Below are 23,829 nucleotides of genomic sequence, written 5' to 3' on the forward strand. Positions count from 1 at the left end.
CCTCCCAAGCGCCTGCCCCCTACCCAAGCGCCTGCCCCCACCCAAGCGCCTGCCCCCCTACCCAAGCGCCTGCCCCACCCAAGCGCCTCCCCCACCCAAGCGCCTGCCCCCCCCAGCGCCTGCCCCCTAGCAGCCCTGCCCCCTACCCAAGCGCCTGCCCCCTACCCAAGCGCTGCCCCCTACCCAAGCGCCTGCCCCACCAGCCCTGCGCCTGCCCCCCTACCCAAGCGCCTGCCCCCCCTACCCAAGCGCCTGCCCCCCCTACCCAAGCGTACTTCACATTTCCACCCGACACTTTTCGGGTTGAGCTCTTAGCGCCACCATGCCAGCACCCCCGCAGGGCCGGCCCGTGGCATAAACGGTCTGTGCAGTTGCTTAGGGCCACAACCGCTAGGGGGGGGGGCACATGACCACGAGGCGGGGGGCACACGATCCAATGTTTATCTAAAGTAAATAACGTTATTTTCGCAATTTCGTTATTCATCCCCTATCGCGGAACTAGCGGTATGAATTTGAAACGGAATGGCAACCGAACATTTCATAGCAATGTAATGTAAGGAGGATTTTACCAAGTGAACCTCCCCACCCCCACCTCCCCACCAAAATCCTAGGGCCGGCCCCGCACACCCGTCTCAGTGCCAGTGTGTACCACCGCCTGCTTCCTCAGAAATGACATGTAACCCACTATATTTGGACTTTTTCAGGAAATACATTCATCACCATTCCAGTGTACAGCAGTGTATTTTTAAATTGACATTGACTGCTAAATCTGAAAGTGGAACCAGTTTGTGTGTGTGTGTGTGCGTGTGTGTTCGCCCATGTGCTCTGTGGAATTGGCCTACGCTTGGAAGTGGAAGTGTTTTGCAGTGTTTTTCATTTCAGTTTCTGTTATTATTGCAACGTAAAGAACCTTATATTTCTTAAAGCCTGCAGGTGATATCGAACTTGTGCGACCTTGGGGCCAGAGGGACAGGTGTTCAGTGATTCTGAATAAGAGGCCTGTGTTTGCAGTTTGATCCCTGACAATGTGTCACGAGCACTCTTCCCTTTTGGGAATGGAACATGTTGACTTGTTTAAATGTACAATACATTATCAGGACATTGCAGCGCTGCAGCGTATGGACAAATATGCAGTCATGACACATTGTAATATATTACACTTCTGTGCAATATATATATATATATATATATATATATACATATATGGTAAGAATGTGTTTTGGTAAGAGTATATTTCAGGGTTGTGCCTGCTTGTTTGTCCTCCTCTGTCCCCTGTGGTTCCCTGGTTATTGCCCTGTTAGTGTTGCTGTTGCACTGTTGGCCCAGTGAGTTTTTAATGTGGTGCATTTTAAGGTGATGTAATAAGGTCCTGGAGACAAGTACCTGCGCGTATCTGCAACGCTGTGACCAAAACGTGTGATCAGAGCATTCCTGGATTTTCTGCTGCTTTTTTTTTTATTATTTTTTTTTTTTTATTAAGCTTTTTATTTATTTGCATGTTTCCCGTTAGCATGCGCGCTAAGAACAAAATGGCGGAAAACCTTGACCCTCTTTTAGAGAGTCAGAGCGTAGCCCCTACCAACGTCCCTGCTGCTGCAAGAATACTCCATTCTGACTTCAGCTTTTGGTTCTTTTTTGGGGGCATTTTGACTTACATAATAATAAACGCCTCTTAAAATACTTTAGGGGGAGAGTTGGGCTGCCACGAACCACAAAATGTGTGGAGTCATGGGGGGGGAGGGGGGGGTCAGTGCAAAAGCTGGCTTCTCTGTGTGTGAGTGTGTCACACATTTTTGTAGATGTGTTGCTGTGCACAGTGTTGTCTGTTCAGGCCTGCTGTGCTGCTATCTAGCTTAGCCTCTATATGGAGGATACTGTCCAAGAGCCACTCCTATTGTGGCATCACAATCCAGAGTTCTACAGTGATTCTAGGATTAGGGCAAGGGTGTTATTCCCATGGCAACGAAAGCAGACGCTTCAGTTAAGATTTTGTCGTTTGTAGAAGTTTTTTTATAACTTCAATCAAGGGGTTTCAATTCTATTTAAATATATTTGTGAGGTTTTTTTTTTTTTTTTAAATTACGTTAAAGGGCTTTAAAAGAAAATACGGTTGCTGCACGTGGTGAGTGCAGAATGTTGTTTGTGCTTAAGTTATATTTTTAAATTGAGACAAATGTGTACTATGTATTCAGATTGAAAAAGAAAAAGGGGAAGAGTGTATAATTTTATTGAATAAACTGCATCATTTTCTACTTTAAAGGAACAGCAAAGTCTGAGGTGGTGTTTCAAAATGGTGGGCTGGGGTTGATAGACTGCAAAAATTATCATCTCTTTTCCCTTTCTCCTTGGTTCAGCCCCCAAACAGCTGGTTGCTAAAATGGTTCAAAGCCCAAATCCAAATATATACAAAGAAATATACATACGTAAATACAGGAACGTATGAGGAACAATGCACAATGGTGGAGTTGTCTGCAGAGTGAAACTGAGAAACAGGAAGAACAAACCAGCAGAAAGTTTAAGGAAGACGCAGGTGCAAGATGTTACTTGTAAAAAATGTTTTGAAAAACCCCAAAGCCTTAAAGCCTACGTGCTCTGGAAACCTGACAGAAGCCTGACATATTGTCACTGAAACAGGAAATGGCACCTTGAGAACCGCGAACTGTCAACTGAAAAACACGCCGCGAGCGGAAATCAACATGGCGGAGCTCTCGGGTGTGTCAGTTTGCTCGTTTTGACGGTCGCTGTTACGCAGAATGGCTCCCGAGGTCCATCTCTGCTATGATTGGCTGGGCATTATTAAGGCTGTTACGACCCCACATTCACAGCAACACGACCAGCGTGCATCCATTTACCGGACTTTAGGACCGGGTTCCAGATGGTATGTGCGTTCCGCAGAAAGGAAAAGTTATGTCGTCTTTTTCATTTTCCGTTTTACTCAACGCGGTGTGGTCACGCGGGTTCAACTCCAGTGTGCTTAGCTGGAGTTTAAACCTCAGGTTTAAACCTCTAGACCACAGAACTGCATTAAAGCTGAGACGGTTAATCCTTATTTGAGTTATAACTGGGTAATCATTATTCAGTTGCAGTGCAGTGACATTTTTATTAAATAAACCACTAACAGTCGCCCTCACCAGTAAGAGAACTGGACGCTAAGCGCCATCTCGGTTTAATAAAAAGGTTTGCAGTGTCCTGTGATCCTCAGCGCAGCCACGCCATGTCTTTTCCAGCAGGGATTAGAGGTGTGGTTCGCAGAATGCAAATTTGCATAAACGGGCCGGGAGATTTGCAAACCACTAAAAACAGTTTATTTTCCCGTCAACGCAAACGCAAATGCAAAAACAAAAATGGAAGAAAATGACCATGCCTGGTTTGACCCTGTCGTATTGTTTTTATTTACAGGGCAATCCAGGGACTTAATTCATCTGTAAATTAGGGGCACGTTTATTATAAAAACTGGGTCAGAAACCACGGAGTTACAGACTGTCTCTAGACCTGGCCACGTGTACACGCGCTGCTGACATGAGGATATCTCCGTGACCAGATTTGTTTTCTGGTCCAACCGGGCAGGATTACATTACATTACAGGCTTTGCCGCCATCCAGGCGATTTAACGCTACATGAGGACACATGTATCCATTATCAGCTGATATACAGCATCCGTAGTACTCAGGTCAGGCAGTGTCAGACAACGACCTTGTTCAGATTCTTCCATTTCTACACGCTACAGCAAGCAGGAGCACAGCAGGATTGAACAGGCTCTCTCTTGTCAAGGGCCGTGGGCGTAGCCTTTTCTTCCAGCTACACACTTGATTCTACGATTCAACCACTAGGGTCTTTGCCAAGGGCCCTGATTACCAGAATCAGGTGTGTTACTGCTCAGTTGGAACAGAAGTCTGCACCCACACCGGCCCTTTTTGGACAATATTGAGGACCCCAGATCGGGGGGGGGAAAAAAAAACCAAGGTCAAGAGACTTGGCTGGGGTGAGGGGGTTTCCCCTTTAATTTATTCTAATTTATTCATTTAATAGAGATTTTACAGCATAAATGCTGTACACGTGCCTCTATAGTAAGCTTAAACTTGATAATATTAAAGAACTTCCATTCCCTTCCTAAATGTATTGCAACTGACATTCTCACAAAAAAAAAAAAAAAAAGAAATTTAAATGGAGGCTTTGGAAATGGACGTGCAAAAACACACAGAAGACACGACCACAGTCTCATTAATGTTAGTTGTGGCCATGTCTGGGTGGGAGGTAGGGGCGCTCCTACAACATCGATGGAAGTCTATGCTCACGAACACTCGAACGGCCACTGTAAACTTAGTGGTGTTGTCGTTACCAATGTGGCTTTGCCTTCTGAACATTGCGTTATGTATGTCAAAACATCCTGAAAGTTGTGCAACCGTGAGAAACGAACGCTACACGAAACACTAAGACCTGTTCTTCTGTTTTTTTTTAAATTTGGTTTCTTTTTTTTTACTGACTCATGTGTGGTGTTTATGTAGATGCGCAGTGACGTTACAAACGTTGCTTTTTCCCCCCGATTAATTCCGTTTTATTTGTCTAGTCAGCAGCTGAACGTCTCCTTCCTGAACAGCTCTGAATTGAAAACACACCAGCTTCCAACTCACACCAAAGAAGCTTGTAAATAAGCCTTTAATTTGTTAATTCAGTGACATTGTCATTCGATTGACACAGGTCTTACATCTGTTTAAAAACAGAAATGTACAAATACAAAACAACTAAAAGAGAAAAAATTGGAGAAAAAAAAATTCTCTTCATTAATATGCAGCACAAAACGATGTTTTTCTTTCCAAGACAGTCTCATTCCGTTGTGGAAAAACCACAGGACAGGATCACTAGCGCCCACTGGAGGTCAGGGAGACAAACTGCAGACCAGAAACACACCAAAGGTGAAGATTTTACATTTCCAATAATTAACTGCTTAAGAAAACATCCATACCTAGTTGCTTTTTACAGCACAGAGATAGTACAGAATTTGAATCAAAAGATGCAGAGCAGGAATTGAAAGCTATCCAAATCAATCGATGTCCGCGTGACGTCTGTATAATTTGAAAGGAAAATATGAAGAAGTATGTTAGCAGGAATGTGGTGGGTTTCAACTGAATTACACCCTTAATTTGGCTAAAATTAAAAAATGTAGGCCAGAACCTCCAGCTGTAGCAAACACAGCGATTGGCTGACTGCAAAACCAAACGTACCTCACTGCACCAGCCTGTAGGTGATGTAGCGTCCAGCAGTCTCACTAGGCCGGATGATCTTCACCACCTGAACAATCAGCAAACAGCAATTAGGACACCGTTTCCCACCCAACCCAGGGAAGCACGTTTCCTTTTAAGAACCAGTTCGTACGGGGTCACTGCATCACCGGTATTTTGTATCTCTGCCCATTCTGGTCTTCGCGAAGCCCCGCTCTCACGTCAGTCAACTGGGGGACGGGGTGTGGAATAGTGGATAGCGAACTGTGCTAGTAACCTAAGGGTTGCAGGTTTGATTCCCAGCTGGGGCACTGCAAAGTACTTAACCTGCATCGCTTCAGCATGTATAACTTTCCGACCTAGCCTATGCTTGCTGTGTGAACTAGACTGAACTGCTGTGGATAACTCTTAGATAACGAGTATAGTACCTTATCAGACCTGTGTTCTGTAGTCGTCCAACGACCTCTGGTATGCACTTACCGTGTGTCGCCTTGGATAAAAGTGTTAAATGTAACGCGTAAATGGACACTACGTGAAGAATGCTTGTGTTAAGAAAGTGCGCAAGTTTTACATTATATTACATTATAGGCATTTAGCAGACGCTCTTATCCAGAGCGACGTACAACAAGTGCATAGGTTCACGATGTAGAGGTGCAAAAGAAACACTAGAGTGAAGTAAGGATCGTAGTGCCAGAAGTGACCACATCGATCAGGACTCCAACCCTGTAGAGTAAGCTTGTTCAGCAAGCAAGACTCCTACCAAAGTCGCTCTGGATGAGAGGGTCTGCTAAATGGCGGTAGTGTGATGTGATGCCGAGCGGCTTCCTCACCTGCCCCCTTTTTAGGCCGAAGTATCGGGCCACCGGATCCCCCGCCTGTATCCTGGGCAACTGGCTCTCCTTCAGTTTACTGCCGCGTCAAGGAACCACCGCCAAAATGGGCATTACACCTGCACAATGCTTCTCTTCTCATTGGCGTCGCACGCCGCAATGCACCGACTGACCAGAGGGGGCGACGGCGTGCAGCTGCTGGCTCGCTCGTTGGGTGTTTTTTTGAGCCCTCTTTGGTTCACTTCCAGGGCAGCTGCTGCCTGTGGGACACGTCACGCCCCTTCAAGAGTACGAGCCCATCACCCGCAAAAAACCCTGCCCACACGGGTTATATTTTCTTAAACGACAAATGTGACAAAAACAACTTGTTTCTGATTCTCATGTTTTTATTCAAATTTATGCAAGCTAAGTGAGGCTAAGTTTGGCTATTCACCTCCGAACGGCAAGGGCTAGCCGAAGGGTCTTACATCGTAGCGGTTAGAAAGGTAGTTTGAATGGAGGCGGGGTTTGCTGTGATTGGCTCATACTCTTGGAGGGCAGGACCTGCCTCACTGGCAGAGCAGCTGCCCTTGAAGTCACCGTTGACGGCTCAAAAGGCCATCGAGCCGTCCAATCAGAGACGGGGTCTTACCAGGATGAGCCACTCAGCAGTCCGTAACGCCATTTTAGACACAAACATAGTGTTTTGTATTCATAGCATTATTCACTGACCCTTAATGTGTGCACGATTCTTCAAGCAGCCGTGGAACGAAGAGAACCTGGTTAAACAGCTGAACTCAAAGGTGAACCCACAGCGCTGCCAACTCCTTTGGTTTCCCTGACCTCTGCGATATGCGCCAATCAATGTGCGCTTGTCTCTGATTGGACACGACCACCCGCCTGTCTCTTATTGGACATGACTGCCCCACATGCGCCAGAAAGGATACTATCGTGCCAGGAGCTCGGTTACTTCTTCCTTTGTCATCACTATGTGTTCTGGGACCAGCTGCAAAAAGTCAGACCAGACCAACAGTCAGTCACTCAAACGGCAAATCATTCATTAGTAAATCACTAATGAAATAAAATAAGTAATAAGACTAAATTAATAAAATGTACAGTATAATGGCAGCGTCCATTTCTGTCAGAAGATCAGTCTATGAAAGCCACATAACCTCTGGACTTTAATCTTGAACTTTCCTTAATATAATTTAATAACTTTTTGTTCTTGCAAATCATTGTGGTAGTTCATGGCAGTTGATTAACTAAACTGAACTGCTTTGTGATCTAAACGGCCACATGCTTGTTTGAGTAAGTCTCTCCACAAAGGTAATGGCAGAGTGGTCCATCTATGACTCTGACTGCCCCCCCCCAACACCCCCACCCCACTACCCTGACTAAACACATCTGCTTATGTTAATCGCCATGACAACTGCAAGGCAATGAACGGGAAGGTCTCATCATTCCGTTAAAATCCACGCACCTCGTGCTCTGTGATGTTAATGAGAAGCTCCTGCTGCAGAAACTGCTCCAGGATGTACTTGGGAGCCATGTCTACCAGAGACTGGGAAGAAAAGCCAACGACTCTGTTAGGCATGGAAAAATCACAGGACACAACGCGATTTTTATTATTAGCGGCGCCGGAAGGGCATTTTGCGCACCTGCTTGGCGGACGGCGTCATGCCCATCTGCACCACTATGATCGCTCGGGTGATGTTCTCCTCCTGCATGCGCTGGCAGTACATCTTGATGGTCTTGATGCCAACCTTGGGTTCCTCTGCACGAGACGGGATGGATCAGTTTAGCTAGTGTTAACCAACCGACTTGCAGCACGTGTCTACATGTCTGCCAACAGCACTGCCTAAAAGTAAACCGTAGGAAGTCTAGACGCCATCCCCGAAAACGTGATGTTTTCCAGAGTTTTCTTTTGCCACTGCGTACCTGGGAAGAAAACGAACATCTGATCCGTCGGGTCGTCGTTATGGGCGACCAACACGGTGAGATCTGTGCGTCGCGGTCGACCCTCGCTAGGCTTGTCTCCAAACTGGCTTTTAAATTCGTCCAGGGTCTGGTCCAACTCGTCCTGGGTCACCAGGTAACCGCGGTCATGACACAGCTGTAACAGGAGACTCAGTATAAGTTTACAGCGGCACTTCTAAGCAGTTGCCTCCAACTCTATCTCTCACACACGGTCTATAGATACGTTTATACACACTTACAGTCAATGAAACACATATATAAGCAATATCTATATCGCACATCCCTGAATATGTACACGCACGCACACACAGAAGCAACCGAATTTAAAAACAATAGCCTTTCAAACGACACAAGTTTGAGGATACAAGTTACATAGATTGCTAACTACTTTAACGAATAGATGTGCAATCATCTAGCCGTCACGCAAGTCTATTTCATAACACAATAGCAGAAGGAAATGATCAGATGGGTTTTATCTAACGTTAGCTCACGACAGAAGTTTCTAGCAGTGTTACACAGCTAGCTAATTCAGTGTGACTAAATATCTATTAATGAGAATAACATTTTTAAAAAGCATTTTTTCACTCACCTGCATGATTGTTTTTCGAATTTTCCATAACCTGTAAGTCTCCTCCTCATCATCCATAACGGCGTGTTCTTGTTATTTTTCACTAATGAACGGAAAATCAACAAATAACGGCCACGCTTTTTTCTATTCTCCCTACAAATCGCTTCCTTCCGTAGCCAGGCGATCACGTGGGTGCATTTTGGACCCCATACGGGTGTCCATATATTTGCCTGTATTCCGAAAGAATGGTGAGTTAAAAGCGAATGAAAATGTTAGTAATTTCCATCTTAAAAAATCATTCCGAGTGTGAATTACAATTTTTTTATTGTCACCGATGTAGTTATATCGTTTCATTATTATATTATACGATTAAGCCAGTGCCAAACATATTAATCAATTTGAATATTTTCATAAATATGTATAGCAGACCTAGTTAAAATGAACAATATACTAATTAAATTGTTCACACTTTATGTGTTACATACAGTATATTGCATGATGGTAAGACCAGAAGAAAGACATCTTTATAACAGTCCGTTTGAGCTATTGTTTAGACTAGAGGAATCTTTAGATAATCTGATATACGTCGTGTCATTTAGGAAAGGTAGTTTGCAGGCAAAACACCAAGCAAGACTTTGTAGCTTAGTTATTATAGTGGTTTTATTTAAATTGTTTTTCTATTATTCGTTTCATTTTAGTTTCAGTGACGATTGTTTGTATTTATTATTGCTTATATTATTTCTGCAATTCTGCCTCGTTATATTATTTCTGCAATTCTGCCTCGTTATAACATTTGGTACGCGTAATTTTACCCCATTCGTTCAGACCATAGACCGTATAAGGTTCAGACACACAAAACAATTAATGGTTTATTTCAATTTTAATGACCGTTAATGTGCGTTCACACAACAGGGGCTTAGTTGGAATAATACATCCCGCTACTGACATCACAAAGCAAAATTTGGAAGAGAAAAAAGGTCATAGCAGTCTTGTGCAACAATATGTGCAGCGATATAAAGGAATTTTGTTTGCATGTACACAAAAACTGCGGCGTTGCGTCGTGTGGACGTGGCCCCACCCCTTTCGGGTTTGCTGGGAAATGATTTGCTTGATGGGCGGAGTTTAAATGTGGGCGGAGCCAGCTGTAATACAGCATTATGTGGGTTGTTAAACGTGCTTTAGTATTTGGGATCGTAGGGAGTCGTGGGGTCGTCAGAGCAATGGTATGTTTTTTGTGCCTCATAGCGGTTGTTCACTTGTAGATATGTGTATAGTAACTAGTGCATTTGTCTCGTTAAGTGTTGTCCAATAGATTTAATCATAACAAGGCTATTGACTTGTCATTGACAGGTCAAAGGTACGTATTTCTTGCGCTCTGTGGTGTCCACGTTCAAATAGGTCCGACGGTGACTCACCTGACGCATTGAAAATGTAAAATTGTGTCGAAATCGGGGCCCCGTTTTAATCTACAAGACGGTGTTGTGATTCTGACATTTTAAAGCAAGCCAACTAGCTTGATGTTTGCCACCAATTCTACGAGCTAACTGGTTTTAAACAAGCTTATTTGGCCAGTCTTAATAACGTAGGCTAGCTTGCACCGCTTTTGGAAGTAGTTTAACGTCAGCAATGTGACCGGTTATCGTCATGCATGCTAAATGAAAATAAAGAAACGAGCTAACCGATGATGTGTTTAAAGCGTTTATTGCTAATCAATGAAATGCAATTGATTAATTTAAATTCAGCTGCTAGCTTGCGAGCAAAATACAAGTTCACTAGACTAACGTTAGCACGCTAACTAGCCCGAGCATTCATTGTGTCTTGTGCAACTAATCTGGAAACCATTGAAGCCAATTTTCTTGTGTGGAACGGGGCAGCCAGTTGGATAATGTTTAAATCGTAGCTAGACAAGCCAGGACCGGTCTCTTTTCCGGCTTTCAAGAGGTATACCGACCGAATCCACAGACGGTCATGTGTGTGGGTCACATGAATCTGCTTTTCATCTCCTTATAACAATTTGGGGCCTGTACTACCCAAAAAAAATGTTTCGCATGCCAACTTATGCGGGCGACTCACGCATCCCACTGTTAGATTTGTTGTTGCATGTATTTTACGTTTGTCACCATCAACCATGTTTTGTAAGAGGGTCGGTTTCTGTTAATGACAAAGCTTATTGCTCCCAGTGACGACTTATTTAACTAGCTGGGCCTGCCAACGGAGTGTGTTCAGAAGCACAGGTGTGTCATGATCAGCGTGAACTATTGCGTGCATATGAAAGGGGAAACGGTGATTCATACAAGCACCCAGTGTAAAAGGTCGCCAAAAATATGCCAGCGAAACGAGTTTTTTCGTGGCACAAAACCAGAACTAATCTGGAGTAGAGTGCGGTGGTGTGTGTTGCAACCTAACATCAGATTGCAGCCACAATCTTCTGCAGTGTGCGCGAGGCAGTTCAAGCGCAACGTCATTGTGCCGATATCTTATTTAGGGGGTCAAATTGCATACAATAAAATACCCGACAGCAATCTGATTTTAGTGTACACATCACATGTTTCATGTCTGTAGCCTACTGAAGAGTGGATAGCGGCAGCCCGTTACTTACTGCCTTGTGCCTTTCTAAAGAACAATGGAACTCGATCTGTTAATTATATACACAAATGTATTTAATCTAACTCCAGGCTTTGGGGTGCCACCCTATTGTTTTGAAAACATAATTTTTAAGGAAGTTACGTCCCTTTTTAAAGTTGTTTTCATGTTTATACATTTGGAGAAGCACCCCCCACCCCCGTACTTCCTGTACTGTGAGCCCATCTCTGTCTTTTTCCCTCACTGCTCTCCCTGTCCAAATAAAGTTGGAAAATACAGAAGAAGAGCTGAGTCACTGCCCTTTAAAAAAAAAAAAAGAAAAATTATCTTGGAGCGGTTGTAAACTGGGTGAAGAGGAAGATTGTGCCGCAGCAAAGATTGCAGCACAATCGCTGTTATGAAGGTGCCAGAAGGGTTTCCTCCGATAGACTGTTTCCCCACACCTTGTTCAACTAACCACCACACTTTTCCCAGAATCCTCTGCTCTGGTCTGTCTCCTGTGGGTATGGTATATGAATGTAAGAGGAGTCATTGCGTTCGGTGTCCTAGCAACATGTTCGCTGCAAGCACCTGATTGTGAGTAGAATTAGCTACTGGCGTGTAACTCTGTCACTCTTACAAGTCACTTTGGCGGGTTTGGTAGCATTTAAAAAAAATAAAATCATTGTAGTTTACGAAAAGGCATCTGAAATAATTAAGTCAATTTGAGGTGGTACTACACGATACTACAAGTCCCATGAGTCAAGCTTGGCGTGTAATTGATGAGGAGAACCGAAATCAAACCACTGCGAATTATGGCGCAGCAGACTATGTACTCTCTCTTTCTAACACACACACACACACACACGCACACGACATAGCTCAGGAGGTAAGAGCGCGTCCCTGAGCAAGACCCCTAACCCCTAATTGTTCCCAACAAGCTGATTGACACCTTGCATGGCACCCTTTCACCGTTGTGTGTATGTGTGTGTGTGAGAGTGTGTGTGAGAGTGTGAGTGTGAGTGTGAGTGTGAACGAGGCATCAATTGTAAAGCGCTTTGGATAAACGCGCTATATAGATGCAGTCCATTTACCATCTTCCTCCTCCTCTGCCATAGGCGACACAAGGGGAAGACTGGCGAAATGCCAAATCCATCTACGAGTTCTCGGCCAACGACATCGACGGCAACGAGGTCTCTCTGGAGAAGTACAGGTGAGCAGAATTAGGTGTTTTTTTTTTTTTCAAAATTCGAAGTTAGTGTTCTAGAACTTCATTAGTTTCAGTTACCAGCAGTGATTGTTACATCAGCATTAGAATGTCCAGTTAAGAACGTTCTAATCCCTCCCCCTTTCTGCGCAGGGGCGACGTCTGCATCATCACCAACGTCGCCTCCAAATGAGGCAAGACCCCCGTAAACTACACTCAGCTTGCGCAGATGCACGCCACGTACGCTGAGAGAGGTTTACGCATCCTGGGGTTCCCCTGCAACCAGTTCGGAAAACAGGTACGGCTCTGGGCCTGGGTCAGGAGCTGGGCCGCGCCGTCTGGAGCTCAGCCTGGAGCTCCTCGCCCTAACAAGCACACTCATTCCACAGTGAGCAGGCTGCCCAGCCGTTCTGGAGATCTACCGTCCTGTAGTATCACTCCGACCCTAACAAAGCACACCTCATTCCACAGCTAGAGCAGGGCTGCCCAGCCCCGTTACTGGAGATCTACCGTCCTGTAGAGTATCACTCCAACCCTAACAAAGCACACCTCATTCCACAGCTAGAGCAGGGCTGCCCAGCCCCGTTACTGGAGATCTACCGTCCTGTAGAGTATCACTCCGACCCTAACAAAGCACACCTCATTCCACAGCTAGAGCAGGGCTGCCCAGCCCCGTTACTGGAGATCTACCATCCTGTAGATTATCACTCCAACCCTAACAAAGCACACCTCATTCCACAGCTAGAGCAGGGCTGCCCAGCCCCGTTACTGGAGATCTACCGTCCTGTAGAGTATCACTCCAACCCTAACAAAGCACACCTCATTCCACAGCTAGAGCAGGGCTGCCCAGCCCTGTTACTGGAGATCTACCGTCCTGTAGGTTTTCATTTCAATTTTAATTTGGCACTCCTGATTCTACTACCTAGCAGCTCAACATCCTACAGGACAGTAGATCACCAGGGACAGGTTGGGGCAGCCGTGGTGTAGGGACACAAAGGGACAGGTATTTACAGGGGTGGACGAACCATGCAGTAAATCCCTATTAGACCATAAATACCATTGGAAAATTGAAAAACAATAAAAAAATAAATAAACCTGTGGCTTCCACACCTGTCCTCAGGGACCCCCGGTCAGCGCCAGGTATTCAGTGTGTTCTCCCGCAGGCACACCTGACACGGGTAATTAGCGGCCTCAGGTGAGCTCGAGGGCGGAGCACGGCGCATACCTGGATCCGGCTGGGGGGGGTTCCCCGAGGAGAGAGGTGTGTGGGATCCGTTGCCATAGCGATAGGAAATCCCATAAGCCGAAGGTGCGCTCCGGCGCTCCTCATCGAAACCGCCGCGGTCTCCCGGGGAAACGGCGAGCTTCCCGCTCCGCTCCTTAACCCAGCCGGCACAGAACGTTCTCGCAGCGCTACTGGAATGTTTTGTCGGTGTTGCGTCGTTGCCGCCGTTTGGCTAGAAATAGCTGCACGAAATAAGTACTGTATCTTATTGAACCGCGTGTTTTGTAGTTGTCCGTGACCATGAAATGCACTTTTGTACGTCGCTTTGGATAAGCGTCTGGCAAATAAATGTAATGTAAATGCCACAAACGCTGCAGCAACGTTGTGAGAACGTTTTTTTTTTTAGTTTGTTAGCTGGGTTTGAGCTAGCTCGGCGTAACTGCATTACCAAGGCTGTTATGCCAGCTCATGTCTGTGATTTTTAATTTATGTGATGTAGTCACAGGGAAGAGCCAACAGAACTGCCTGTCCTTTGCTTGTTTTCCCTCTTCCCTCTCTCCCTCCTCTACCTATTTCTTTCTTCTTTTCTTCCTTCAGGAACCGGGCACAGAGGAACAGATAAAGGAGTTTGCCAAGGGTTACCATGCTGAGTTCGACCTCTTCAGTAAGATCGATGTGAACGGGGAGAACGCCCACCCCCTCTGGAAATGGATGAAGGACCAGCCCAAAGGGAAAGGCACTCTGGGAAAGTGAGTTTAAAAAAAAATAAATAAATAAAGTTTTGTAGTCTCTTTCATGTTCCCCCTTTCTGTGGTGGGGTAGTTTGTTTGTGATGTTTAGGTTTGCCCTGGCAGCGAAACCTGTATCCGGGGGGTTAAAAACAAACAAAATAAATTCTCATGTGGCCCAGCTCTGAAATCTGGTAATTTACTTACTGTGCTAACATACCGTGAGCCAACGTTTTTAAAAATGGACTTTGAAAGTTTTGAGATGCAGGCTTGTTGACTCTCTGTGCACTGAACTGGGTAGTGTGTGAGCACTGATGCGTGTCTGTTTTTTCTCTGCGTAGCAACATCAAGTGGAATTTCACTAAGGTAAGACTGGTTTTTTTTGTGCTGTTTTTGGTTCTGCGTCAGTGCTTGCTGATGAGTGTGGAAGCGTACCCCACAGTCGCTTGTGTATGTTATAACACCGCAAGAGTTTTCTGTTCTAAGACAGCAAGGATCCCTCTGTTCCAAGGTCTTTAAACTTCATATATTTGTGTAACTATCAAAGGATCAAACTGAGATTAATCTCTTTCCTGTGCAGAACTTCAGAAAGGAAGTGGTTTGTTTAGGGTTTTTTTTTTAAGGGATTTAAACAGTTCCAACATCTGACTTGTATGTTTTGTTTTAATCTTATTCCAAATCATCTTGTGACTGTTCAGTTTCACATCCCTCACAGTTGTGCTTTTTGTGCTCCTGTTTACGCTCGGTCACACGCTCAGACGATGCACCATGAAGCTCAAATGTGTCAAAACAACTTCTGACCTCTTTTAGTGAAATAGGGCAATTTAATTTTCAAAGCAGACTGTTTGCATCACGCCGGAAACTCTAGGATATGTTAATTGACCACCAGCAGGAGTATGGCAGGAAGGACCCTTCGGGGAGTTTCCATGTAAAAACAAAAAAAAAAAAGACTGGTTTTTGTTTTTAATACATTGAGCTCCGGTTAAAGTTTGCATGCTTGTGTTTTGGCTAATGGTAAATGGTAAATGGACTGCATTTATATAGCGCTTTACAATTGATGCCTATCATTCACCCATTCACACACACACTCACACAGCAACGGTGAAAGGCTGCCATGCAAGGTACCAGTCAGCTCGTTGGGAGCAATTAGGGGTTAGGTGTCTTGCTCAGGGACACTTCGACACGCCCCAGGGCGGGGGATCAAACCGGCAACCCTCCGACTGCCAGACAACCGCTCTTACCTCCTGAGCTATGTCGCCCCGACTGTGTGGCTGTGTGCGATTTAATTTTTACAGTAACTGCAGTATTATGTCTTCTTTTGGAATAAACTGTCCGTTTACTTTTTTAAGGCAGGGTGATGAGGCAAGGGTGGTGGGGTGTTGTAATGGTTAGGGAACTGGGCTTGTACCCAGAAGGTTGCAGGTTCGATTCCCAGGTTAGGACACTGCTGTGTATGGTACTGAACCTGAATTGCTGTTAGTATATGTTGAGCTGCATGAATGGGCTGACCGTATTGTTGTGTAAGTTGCTCTGGATAAGAGTGTCTGCTAAATGTCCGTGATGTAGTGTAATTGTGAACTGTTCCAGTATAGTGTTGTTCATTTTGCTTGTTCCCCCCCCCCTTTCCTATTCAGTTTCTCATCAATCGCGAGGGACAGGTGGTGAAAAGGTATTCTCCGATGGAAGATCCCAGTGTGAGTTGATGCTTTCGCTGCTCCATATAAACATATATACAAAGCACTGGCCCTAATGCTGAATGAGAGCCTGCCTGGTGCCTGCTTTGTCCCGGTCCTTTAACCGGGCTGTGTCCCCACCCTGGTGATCGATGGACCCGCTTCCTTGCCTGATAGTTTAACATTACAAAATAATGTTACCCGCCACTGCTATGTTTTACATTGGTTTGCATCTCTCTCTCTCTCTCTCACTCACTCACTCACTCACTCACTCCCCCTCTCTCTCTCTCTCTCTACACAGGTGGTGGAAAAAGATCTCCCCAGTTACCTGTAGCCGGTCAAACATTTCTCAGATTGAATCCGCCCCCCACCCCTACCCCTTTCTCTGTTCCTCTGCTTGATTGTCATCTCCTCTCTCCTCTCCCGTCCCATGGCATGCTGGGTGTTGGAGTCCGTTCCCCAGACCAGTGACGGCCTGTTTGTAAACCCATTATTAAACGGGGTGGACAGGCCTGATGACCCCCTGGCGTGCAGCCCCCACCTGGGAGGAGTCCAGCACCCAGCCATGACCCCCTTAAAATCTGAGAGGAGTCCTAAGACCTTCCCCCTCCCCTTCTCACAACAACCCTCAGTGTTATAGAAGTATTTACAACCGAAGGATTGATCTAGATTTTTGTAATGTGCAGGTAATTAATGAACAATTAATAAACAAACCTAATGAAATCCATTGAGTCCGAAATGTTGTCTTTATTTTCCCCATGAACTTTTAAACTATTTTAACAAAAATTGTCTGTATTGGGGGAAAAAGAAAAAAAAAACCGTTCCTGTTGAATTATCGACATTGAGGCTCGTGCGCAAATTTATGAGTTATAAAGCAATCAATGTTATGGATATTGCACTTCAAGTCAATAAAGGAAGCCTTCGCAATCCCTTATGGCGGCCTTTCGCCCTTAATGTAGCTCACCCAAACTAAAGGGATTACTGGACAGTGAGCTTCACGTCAAATGTTTTATTAAATCGCTTTGTTTGTTATCCACACAGGGTTTTATTTCCACGTGTACCCAATGTTTACTTTGTGTTTAGGAGTCCATTATGTTATAGCCAACCTATGAACATCTAAAGGCAAATGACGCGTCGGCCTACTCATTATTGAACTCTTCACGCTGAAAAAGTGTCACCTTAATCAAATACTGGGCTCACTAGTGTTCGTAATTAGACGTGTTTATTGCGGTCTGGCTTTCCGTCTTATTGTAGTCCTCGTTAACTTAATCCTTCCGTTTTACCCGGACTGTGGTAGGACAAACCGCAGAATAACAAGTAACTTAATTAAACGCATAAATAAAATAAAAAAAAAGATAAGCTGAATTTATAGGTAGGTTTAAATTTCTGAAATTTGTAAGACTCCACCCCAAGAAGTTTTAAGAAGAGTGGGGGTTAACGACGCGAATCCTGGAAAAAGATTTTTTTTTTTTTTACAAATCGCGGGATCCAAAGGGTATGCTGCTTTTGCGTATCATTCGTGTTGGTTTCCATGATCTCCTATATACTGTCTTCACCAAAAGGGATTTGCATAATTTGCGGTTGCACAGAATCAGGTTAATCCTTGGATTAATTAGTCTCCATATTTGTCAAGGCAGAAGCAGGTTACACTGAAATCGTCTTTACACCGCCGTGTACTCACCGGGATTACCCAGAATACTTCAGGAAACGCTTACAGATTCGTGTGTCTGGCAAAAAATAATTACAATTACCTTCGTCCTGACGATTATCATTGATACTAAATATAGAAGTCTGGAAATATGGTTAATCTGAACGCATCGTGTTGAGAACGGCAAGGCCTTCCTAAAACCAATCTCATTGCAGTAATGGAATGGTATGCCTGTTCTTTCTTCAAATTAAATTAATTTAAACATGAATTGATTCCAATGTCGCACAAGTGTGTGGGGTGAAGCATCTCGAACTGCTTTACCCTGAATGACCGCAGGGGGGAGTCTCGAGTCCGTGTTTTGCGAATTTGTCCTGGATTTAAGATCAGGTGGAACAGTTGCATCCGAGCAGCTGGCCCCTGTGTGCGGAATCTAATTTCCCTCGACGCAGTCTCAAAGCCTTGCCTTGCGGACATTTGGAATATCAACAGCCCCAGGAATGTGACGTGCGGCGCAACGGCGCCAGCGGCACTGGACAGCGGTGTCTGCGCGCGGATCAAATCGAAGGATGGACGGGGCAGATTTGCGATACACGTCCTTTAAAAAAAATGTGTAGCCTACATATCGCGCTATATGTGACCGAACTAACCCTTCCCGTGTAATTAGTAATAACAGAATCCAAAGACAGTGCAGACTGTGGTTGGACCGTTGTGGTCACACTTGTCTTTCGATTTCGCGAGTCTGAATGGAAGGTGCAGCCAACGGAGCTACGAGCCTGTCGGAGCAAGGAGAAGGTAGCCGCGCGGTATCTTGGTCAGTGGTGTCCGATGATTTGGAGACTGTCACCGGCGTCAGCTGCGGGATGGAGGCCGGGGATATTGGTGTGTATTTATTATATGTATTCTTTTTTTTCTCCATCGGTTACTTTTTGTTTCCATCGTGACGTAGGCTATTCCACACTGAAAATTACGTTATACCATGCATGACATGCTCGCTTCATGATGCTGGAAATTTATATGTCAAGAGCGCGCGGACATGGACTAACAAGCGCTGTTTCGAATGAGCTCGAATTGGTAGATGTTCAGCACTGGTTACAGTTGCACTTACAACATTTAAAGGATTTTACAAAGCTAGCGATGACTACCCATAGCGCCACCTGCCTGTCTACCAATAACAGTTTAAAGTGATGTTGATAGATAGTGGGGTGGCTATTTGCTAAAAACACATCTTTGGCAAATTTCCGTGCAGGGTGGGGAAAGCTATGTAGGCTAAGTAGTGCTCGATGTGTTTTGTTATTTCAAAGAATCACATAATCGATCACTTGAAAGTCGCTTGGCTAATGTGTCACTGGCCCTCAATAAGACCTTTAAGTAGTTTTGGCAAGAAATAATAATGTTTGTAGTTAGTGACGTAAGAGGCATCATAATTGGTTGTCGAATGTACAAGCGTTCCTTGTTCTGTCTGATAGGCTTTCCGAATGTTTCCATTCAAAGTAGCCTATTGGCAGGCAGCATAAAGAACGTAGCATTCCAACATAATAGAATTGGGAAAATAATGTGATACAGTAACTTCATTGACAGAAGGGTGCGTACGAACTTCGCACGACTTTTGAGTCATTGCGAGGTCCATTCCTTTGCCAAGGGCATTGCTCAGGTCAAAATGTTCGTTTTAGGCTACGTATTATATAAATAGGTACAGTCTATTGAAATGGATAATTATATTTCGGTCGACTAAATAGTCAACTAAAGTGGCAGTTATATAGCGACAATAATATTTAGCGGTTTTGATGAGAGTGGGCCTATTTCTGTAATCCATACAAGATAGCAGAGAACCGTTCTTGTGCACGAGGACCGACAGTGATTTTACGGAGAATGACTCACAGACCAGATTGTAACTGGCGCAGTTACTCACACGACGCAGTTCGTGCATTGTCAGTCGACATGGGTAAAAGCGTCTGCTAAATGCCAGTAATATAATGTGAAGCGATTCATTATTTTCCCATAAGCAGTGACTGGCGGGGTGAATACTCGATCCTGCAGCACGTGCGCGACGTCACAAGCGCCCAGAAGAGCGGAAACCGTGCAGCGAAGCGATCGATTGCGCTTCCTCGTGACCTAGCCGTGCGAGGCCCACAGCTTACGATGAGCTGTCTCGTGAGTTGGGCGTAAAGGGTCGTGTGAACTCTCGGCTTTGCCGGAGCGAACAGTGGGCTACCCGCGTGTCCAGTGCATGGACCGTAGCCATCAAATCCACGAGAAGAGACACGCAGGTCCTCGCGTGCTACTATGCTTATGAGTAGAAGAGTTTAAATCCGTACACTTACATATTGAGTGGCGTGGTTTTAATGGACATTCGTGGACAATGTCGGAAAAAAAAGTAAATAATAATAAAATGTATATATAGCACCTTTAAAGATGAGATATAAAATACAACACTATACATATGGCGCTGTAAATGTAGCCTAAAACAATATAAACAAAAGAATACAGAATAAAATAATAAAACTGGGAAAATAATAGAAACAACGAGACTAGTTATTAGCTAGATTTAAAAGGTCTGTTTTCAATTGCCATTTAATTGTGTCCTCCGAACCAGCCTCCATAAGCACAATATGAATGCTTATTAGCTCTAGTTTATCCTGATTTACAGTATGAACGCGCCATTCTCTGGGAGCAGCCCATCCTAATACAGGAACTCACCCTCGTATAGAGAGGGAGAATCCATCCTCCATCGGCTCGCCTAGTGTCAGTCGTGTATAATCACGTCGTGGAAGTTGTTAAGAGCAGAATTGGGGGCTGCCCGTCGGACAGTGAGAGGGGTGGGGGGGTGTCCCAGTTCTGTCCCTGTGGCCGTGCTCTAAGGTACCATGTTCTCTAACTGGGGCGTATCTTTGAGGGTCCTGCCCCGAGTGACGAGCCATTGTACCCCTCTTAGGTGCCATTTTTGCACATTTCTTCCTGAAAGTTTGTATTGTTTGTCCACGGGTGTTCTTTTCCGGGTGTTGCTTGCACCGTCTCCTCTCACCTCTGATTGGCTCCTCTCACCTGTGATTGGCTCCTCTCACCTCTGATTGGCTCCTCTCACCTGTGATTGGCTCCTCTTGCCTCTGATTGGCTCCTCTCGCCTCTGATTGGCTCATCTCACCTGTGATTGGCTCCTCTTGCCTCTGATTGGCTCCTCTCGCCTCTGATTGGCTCATCTTGCTTCTGATTGGCTCCCCTCACCTGTGATTGGCTCCTCTCGCCTCTGATTGGTTCATCTCACCTGCGATTGGCTCCTCTCGCCTCTGATTGGCTCTTCTTCCGTGTATTTATTCGCTGCCCTTGAAAGTTCCCTCCTGGATTGGTGCTGAATGGTAGCGTGTCCGTGCTGCTGGGTGAGGGTGCTTGCGGTCTGCCTGGTGTGTTCACAGGGGAAAAGAGGAATTTCCTCATCGCCATCAGTGTCCACCCCCCTTCCCGTCTCTGTGCTCTCACAGACTAAACATATTCCCCCAAAAAAAGGGGCCCCCGCCCTATCCCTAAAAAGCAAACATTGCTGGGCAGTTGTGTTCCCGAAAGACGGGACAGGTCCTTTTGCAAAGGGATTGGTTTCGGACAGCGTCTGTTCATTGTCTCGAGCTCAACACATCTGAAGTGTTTACGTTCTGGTCAACCATGCCCCTTTGGGGGGGTGGGGGGTGGTTCATTATGTAATTTCTTCCATTTTTTGTTGTCAGATTGGGTGGAGGTCCCTCTGAAAGTGTGTGTGTGTGTGTATGTGTGTGTGTGCATGTGTGTGTGTGCCCATGCGTGTGGCCACAGATGAATATGAGTGTAATGTTCCACAGATGTTGCTGGATTTGAGAGATTAGGTAAGCGGGTTTTATTTCTGTTCTCTACAACTGTGAGATGAAAACATTGTTACGTAATATAATGTATTTACCCCCCCCCCCCCACAGCGGAATAAGCCTGTTTGTAGAACCACCCCACCCCCACGCACACACGCATGCACGCACACTCACATAATCTACAATGTTGCGGCAAAAAATTGGCAACAGCCTTAGCATCCTCTCGCTACATGAGAATCCGCTACGGCTGTGCCTCCTTAACTGTGGCAACAGCCTCAGCACCTTCACACATCCGCCCACATGGCTTCTGATTCAGCTGGACACCCCACCAACAAGCCCATTACTGTGCTTTGTGCTAATGCCGACAAATCTAATGTGTTTTACGTCTGTGGTAGTCAGCCCTAGGCTGTGATGTGCGTTATGTCTGTGGTAGTCAGCCCTAGGCTGTGATATGCATTATGTCTGTGGGAGTAAATGGTAAATGGACTGCATTTATATAGCGCTTTTATCCAAAGCGCTTTACAATTGATGCCTCTCATTCGCCAGAGCAGTTAGGGGTTAGGTGTCTTGCTCAAGGACACTTCGACACGCCCAGAGCGGGGTCTGATGGGAGTCAGCCCTAGACTGTACTGTACGGTATGTCTATGGTAGTCACCCCTAGACTGTATTGTGCGTTGTGTCTGTGGTAGTCAGCCCTAGACTGTGCTATGTGTTATTTCTATGGTAGTCAGCCCTAGACTGAACTGTTCGTTATGTCTGTGGTAGTCAGCCCTAGATTGTCATGGGCGTTATGTCTGTGGTAGTCAGCCCTAGATTGTACTTTGTGTTATGTCTTTGGTAGTCAGCCCTAGATTGTGTTTTGTGTTATGTCTATGGTAGTCAGCCCTAGATTGTCATGTGCGTTATGTCTGTGGTAGCCCAATTCTCAGCCAACCCCTCCGTAAGGTCAGGGTTTTAGTCCGATGGGTTGTTGTCTTTCTGGCCCTCGATATGCGCAGCCTGATTTGCAGCCCCGTCTCTCACCCAGTCTGGCTCCGTCAGGGGTGCTCCGTTGGCTGCCAGGTTAAGTGAAATCCCAGCCGTCTGATTGGCTGGTGCCCTGCTTCCCAGGTGTGATGTCATGGCAGTGGCCCCAGATTACTTGAGTCAAATCCGATTGAAGTTTGCACTTGATCTTTCTAGAAATAGTGGAGGACTACACCAACGGACGCAAGGGCAGGGCTCTATACATTTTAAAAAGGCATATAAGTTTTTATATCTGCCCCCGGGGGGGGGGGTTTTCTAATTGGCTAACCCAACATATCATCATTTTATATATAATTATATATAATTATAATTGCAGAATTTCTCTGTTCGCACCCTCATCCTTGGCTGTGAACGTCTGCCTGTTGGTGTTCCATTTTTAGAACTTGTTTGCGCCTGACTCAGACGGTGTTGAATTATACTCGTGACTCATCTGCCCTCCAAGATGTTCCGTGATGGAGAAATGAAGGAAACGTCTTATTTAACTGTTTCTTTTTCTCATTTAAATCTGATAGATTGAAATGTGCGTTTAAGGGATCCTCAGGTTTTCCCGATCAGTTTCTGAGTCTCGACTCGTTTACGCTTACCTGCGGGATTATGACCTTGTTTATTGTTGATCAGGTATGATTCGTTTTTGGCAGGCAGAGTTTGAGTATCGAACTGAGTTTGTTGTTATTGGTGTTATTACGTTTTTCTGATATAAAATTTTTTATCAGTTTTGTTAGCAAGTTTTCATATGTTTGCAATAAATACTTTTATCATTTACATTCGTACAAAAAGTAACAATACATAAAGAAATATATTTATATTATTTATATAATATAATGTTATATATAAATATATATATTGAATTTTAAGGAAAAAAGCTTGATGAAATGTGTGTGCGAAATATTTCTCTTCTGAAAAAGATTCCACTAGTTTAGTCGACAGCACCATCGTCCTGTGTTTGGTCACAGGACCGAGTTTGTCTCGTAGACCTGGGTGTATGTCCCAATAAGAAAAAGTAAAGTAACAGTTTTTAAACATTAATTTCAAATGGTTGGTACTCCAAAACATCAGACAGTCACCACATTATTTAATCCTTCATTGAGGCCTGGTGTAGACACGCCAGTTTTCTGGAAGAGAATGACTTTATTTTTCCTGGGGGGAAATTCAGGTGAAGCTGTTGGTTGTGAAACAGCTGTTATCCTGCGTAACTTAACTGGTTGTGGGTGTGAACCAAGAGCTGAAACTGAGAAACACTGACTGCATTCTCACGCTGAGGAGACAACGTGCGAACCTGTGAAAGTCCATTTTCAGACTGTGTGGTGTGAGCTGCTGTCATGCGGTGTGTGTGTGTGCGTGTCCGTGTGTGTGTGCGGGT

General features: G+C 45.0%; 2 protein-coding genes, 1 long non-coding RNA gene and 1 pseudogene across 6 annotated transcripts; 3 read left to right on the top strand and 1 right to left on the bottom strand.

The window, feature by feature from the left end:
• The first annotated feature begins 213 nt into the window (after positions 1–213).
• On the top strand, positions 214–2,068 carry LOC135251320 (uncharacterized). 2 transcript variants are annotated; one of them, XR_010329124.1, is made up of 2 exons: positions 214–1,725; positions 1,853–2,068. It is a non-coding gene; the product is annotated as an uncharacterized LOC135251320 (long non-coding RNA). The 2 variants fall into 2 exon arrangements; XR_010329125.1 differs by having other exon boundaries at positions 1,858–2,068.
• Positions 2,069–4,637: 2,569 nt separating this feature from the next.
• Positions 4,638–8,765, bottom strand: polr2ea (RNA polymerase II, I and III subunit E, a). 2 transcript variants are annotated; one of them, XM_064328655.1, is made up of 8 exons: positions 8,595–8,764; positions 7,967–8,141; positions 7,687–7,802; positions 7,509–7,589; positions 6,976–7,034; positions 6,050–6,128; positions 5,223–5,289; positions 4,638–4,889 (listed from the first exon to the last, which is right to left on the bottom strand). In XM_064328655.1, the coding sequence occupies exons 1-7, from the start codon at positions 8,649–8,651 to the stop codon at positions 5,224–5,226; spliced, it is 633 nt and encodes a 210-aa protein (XP_064184725.1). In that variant the 5' UTR covers positions 8,652–8,764; the 3' UTR covers positions 4,638–4,889; position 5,223. The 2 variants fall into 2 exon arrangements, with proteins under 2 accessions (XP_064184725.1, XP_064184726.1); XM_064328656.1 differs by lacking the exon at positions 4,638–4,889 and adding an exon at positions 4,912–5,063 and having other exon boundaries at positions 8,595–8,765.
• Positions 8,766–8,783: 18 nt separating this feature from the next.
• Positions 8,784–16,691, top strand: gpx4b (glutathione peroxidase 4b). Of its 2 annotated transcripts, none has more exons than XM_064328659.1 (7): positions 8,784–8,821; positions 12,254–12,348; positions 12,496–12,640; positions 14,165–14,316; positions 14,637–14,661; positions 15,930–15,989; positions 16,270–16,691. In XM_064328659.1, the coding sequence occupies exons 1-7, from the start codon at positions 8,819–8,821 to the stop codon at positions 16,300–16,302; spliced, it is 513 nt and encodes a 170-aa protein (XP_064184729.1). In that variant the 5' UTR covers positions 8,784–8,818; the 3' UTR covers positions 16,303–16,691. The 2 variants fall into 2 exon arrangements, with proteins under 2 accessions (XP_064184729.1, XP_064184728.1); XM_064328658.1 differs by lacking the exon at positions 8,784–8,821 and adding an exon at positions 9,649–9,796.
• Positions 16,692–17,604: 913 nt separating this feature from the next.
• The window catches only part of LOC135251324 (phosphatidylinositol 4-phosphate 5-kinase type-1 gamma-like), a 23,607-nt pseudogene continuing 17,382 nt past the window's right edge, over positions 17,605–23,829 (top strand).

The sequence above is a fragment of the Anguilla rostrata genome, chromosome 3 (assembly GCF_018555375.3).
Source record: "Anguilla rostrata isolate EN2019 chromosome 3, ASM1855537v3, whole genome shotgun sequence".
NCBI classification, from domain to species: Eukaryota; Metazoa; Chordata; class Actinopteri; order Anguilliformes; family Anguillidae; genus Anguilla; species Anguilla rostrata.

Coding starts and splice junctions, on each gene's coding strand:
- polr2ea (XM_064328655.1), bottom strand. CDS start 8,651: ATGGATGATGAGGAGGAGACTTACAGGTTATGGAAAATTCGAAAAACA. Junction 7,035..7,508: donor TTAACATCACAGAGCACGAG/GTGCGTGGATTT, acceptor GACTTTTTGCAG/CTGGTCCCAGAACACATAGT. Junction 5,290..6,049: donor TCGGCCTAAAAAGGGGGCAG/GTGAGGAAGCCG, acceptor CTGATTGTTCAG/GTGGTGAAGATCATCCGGCC.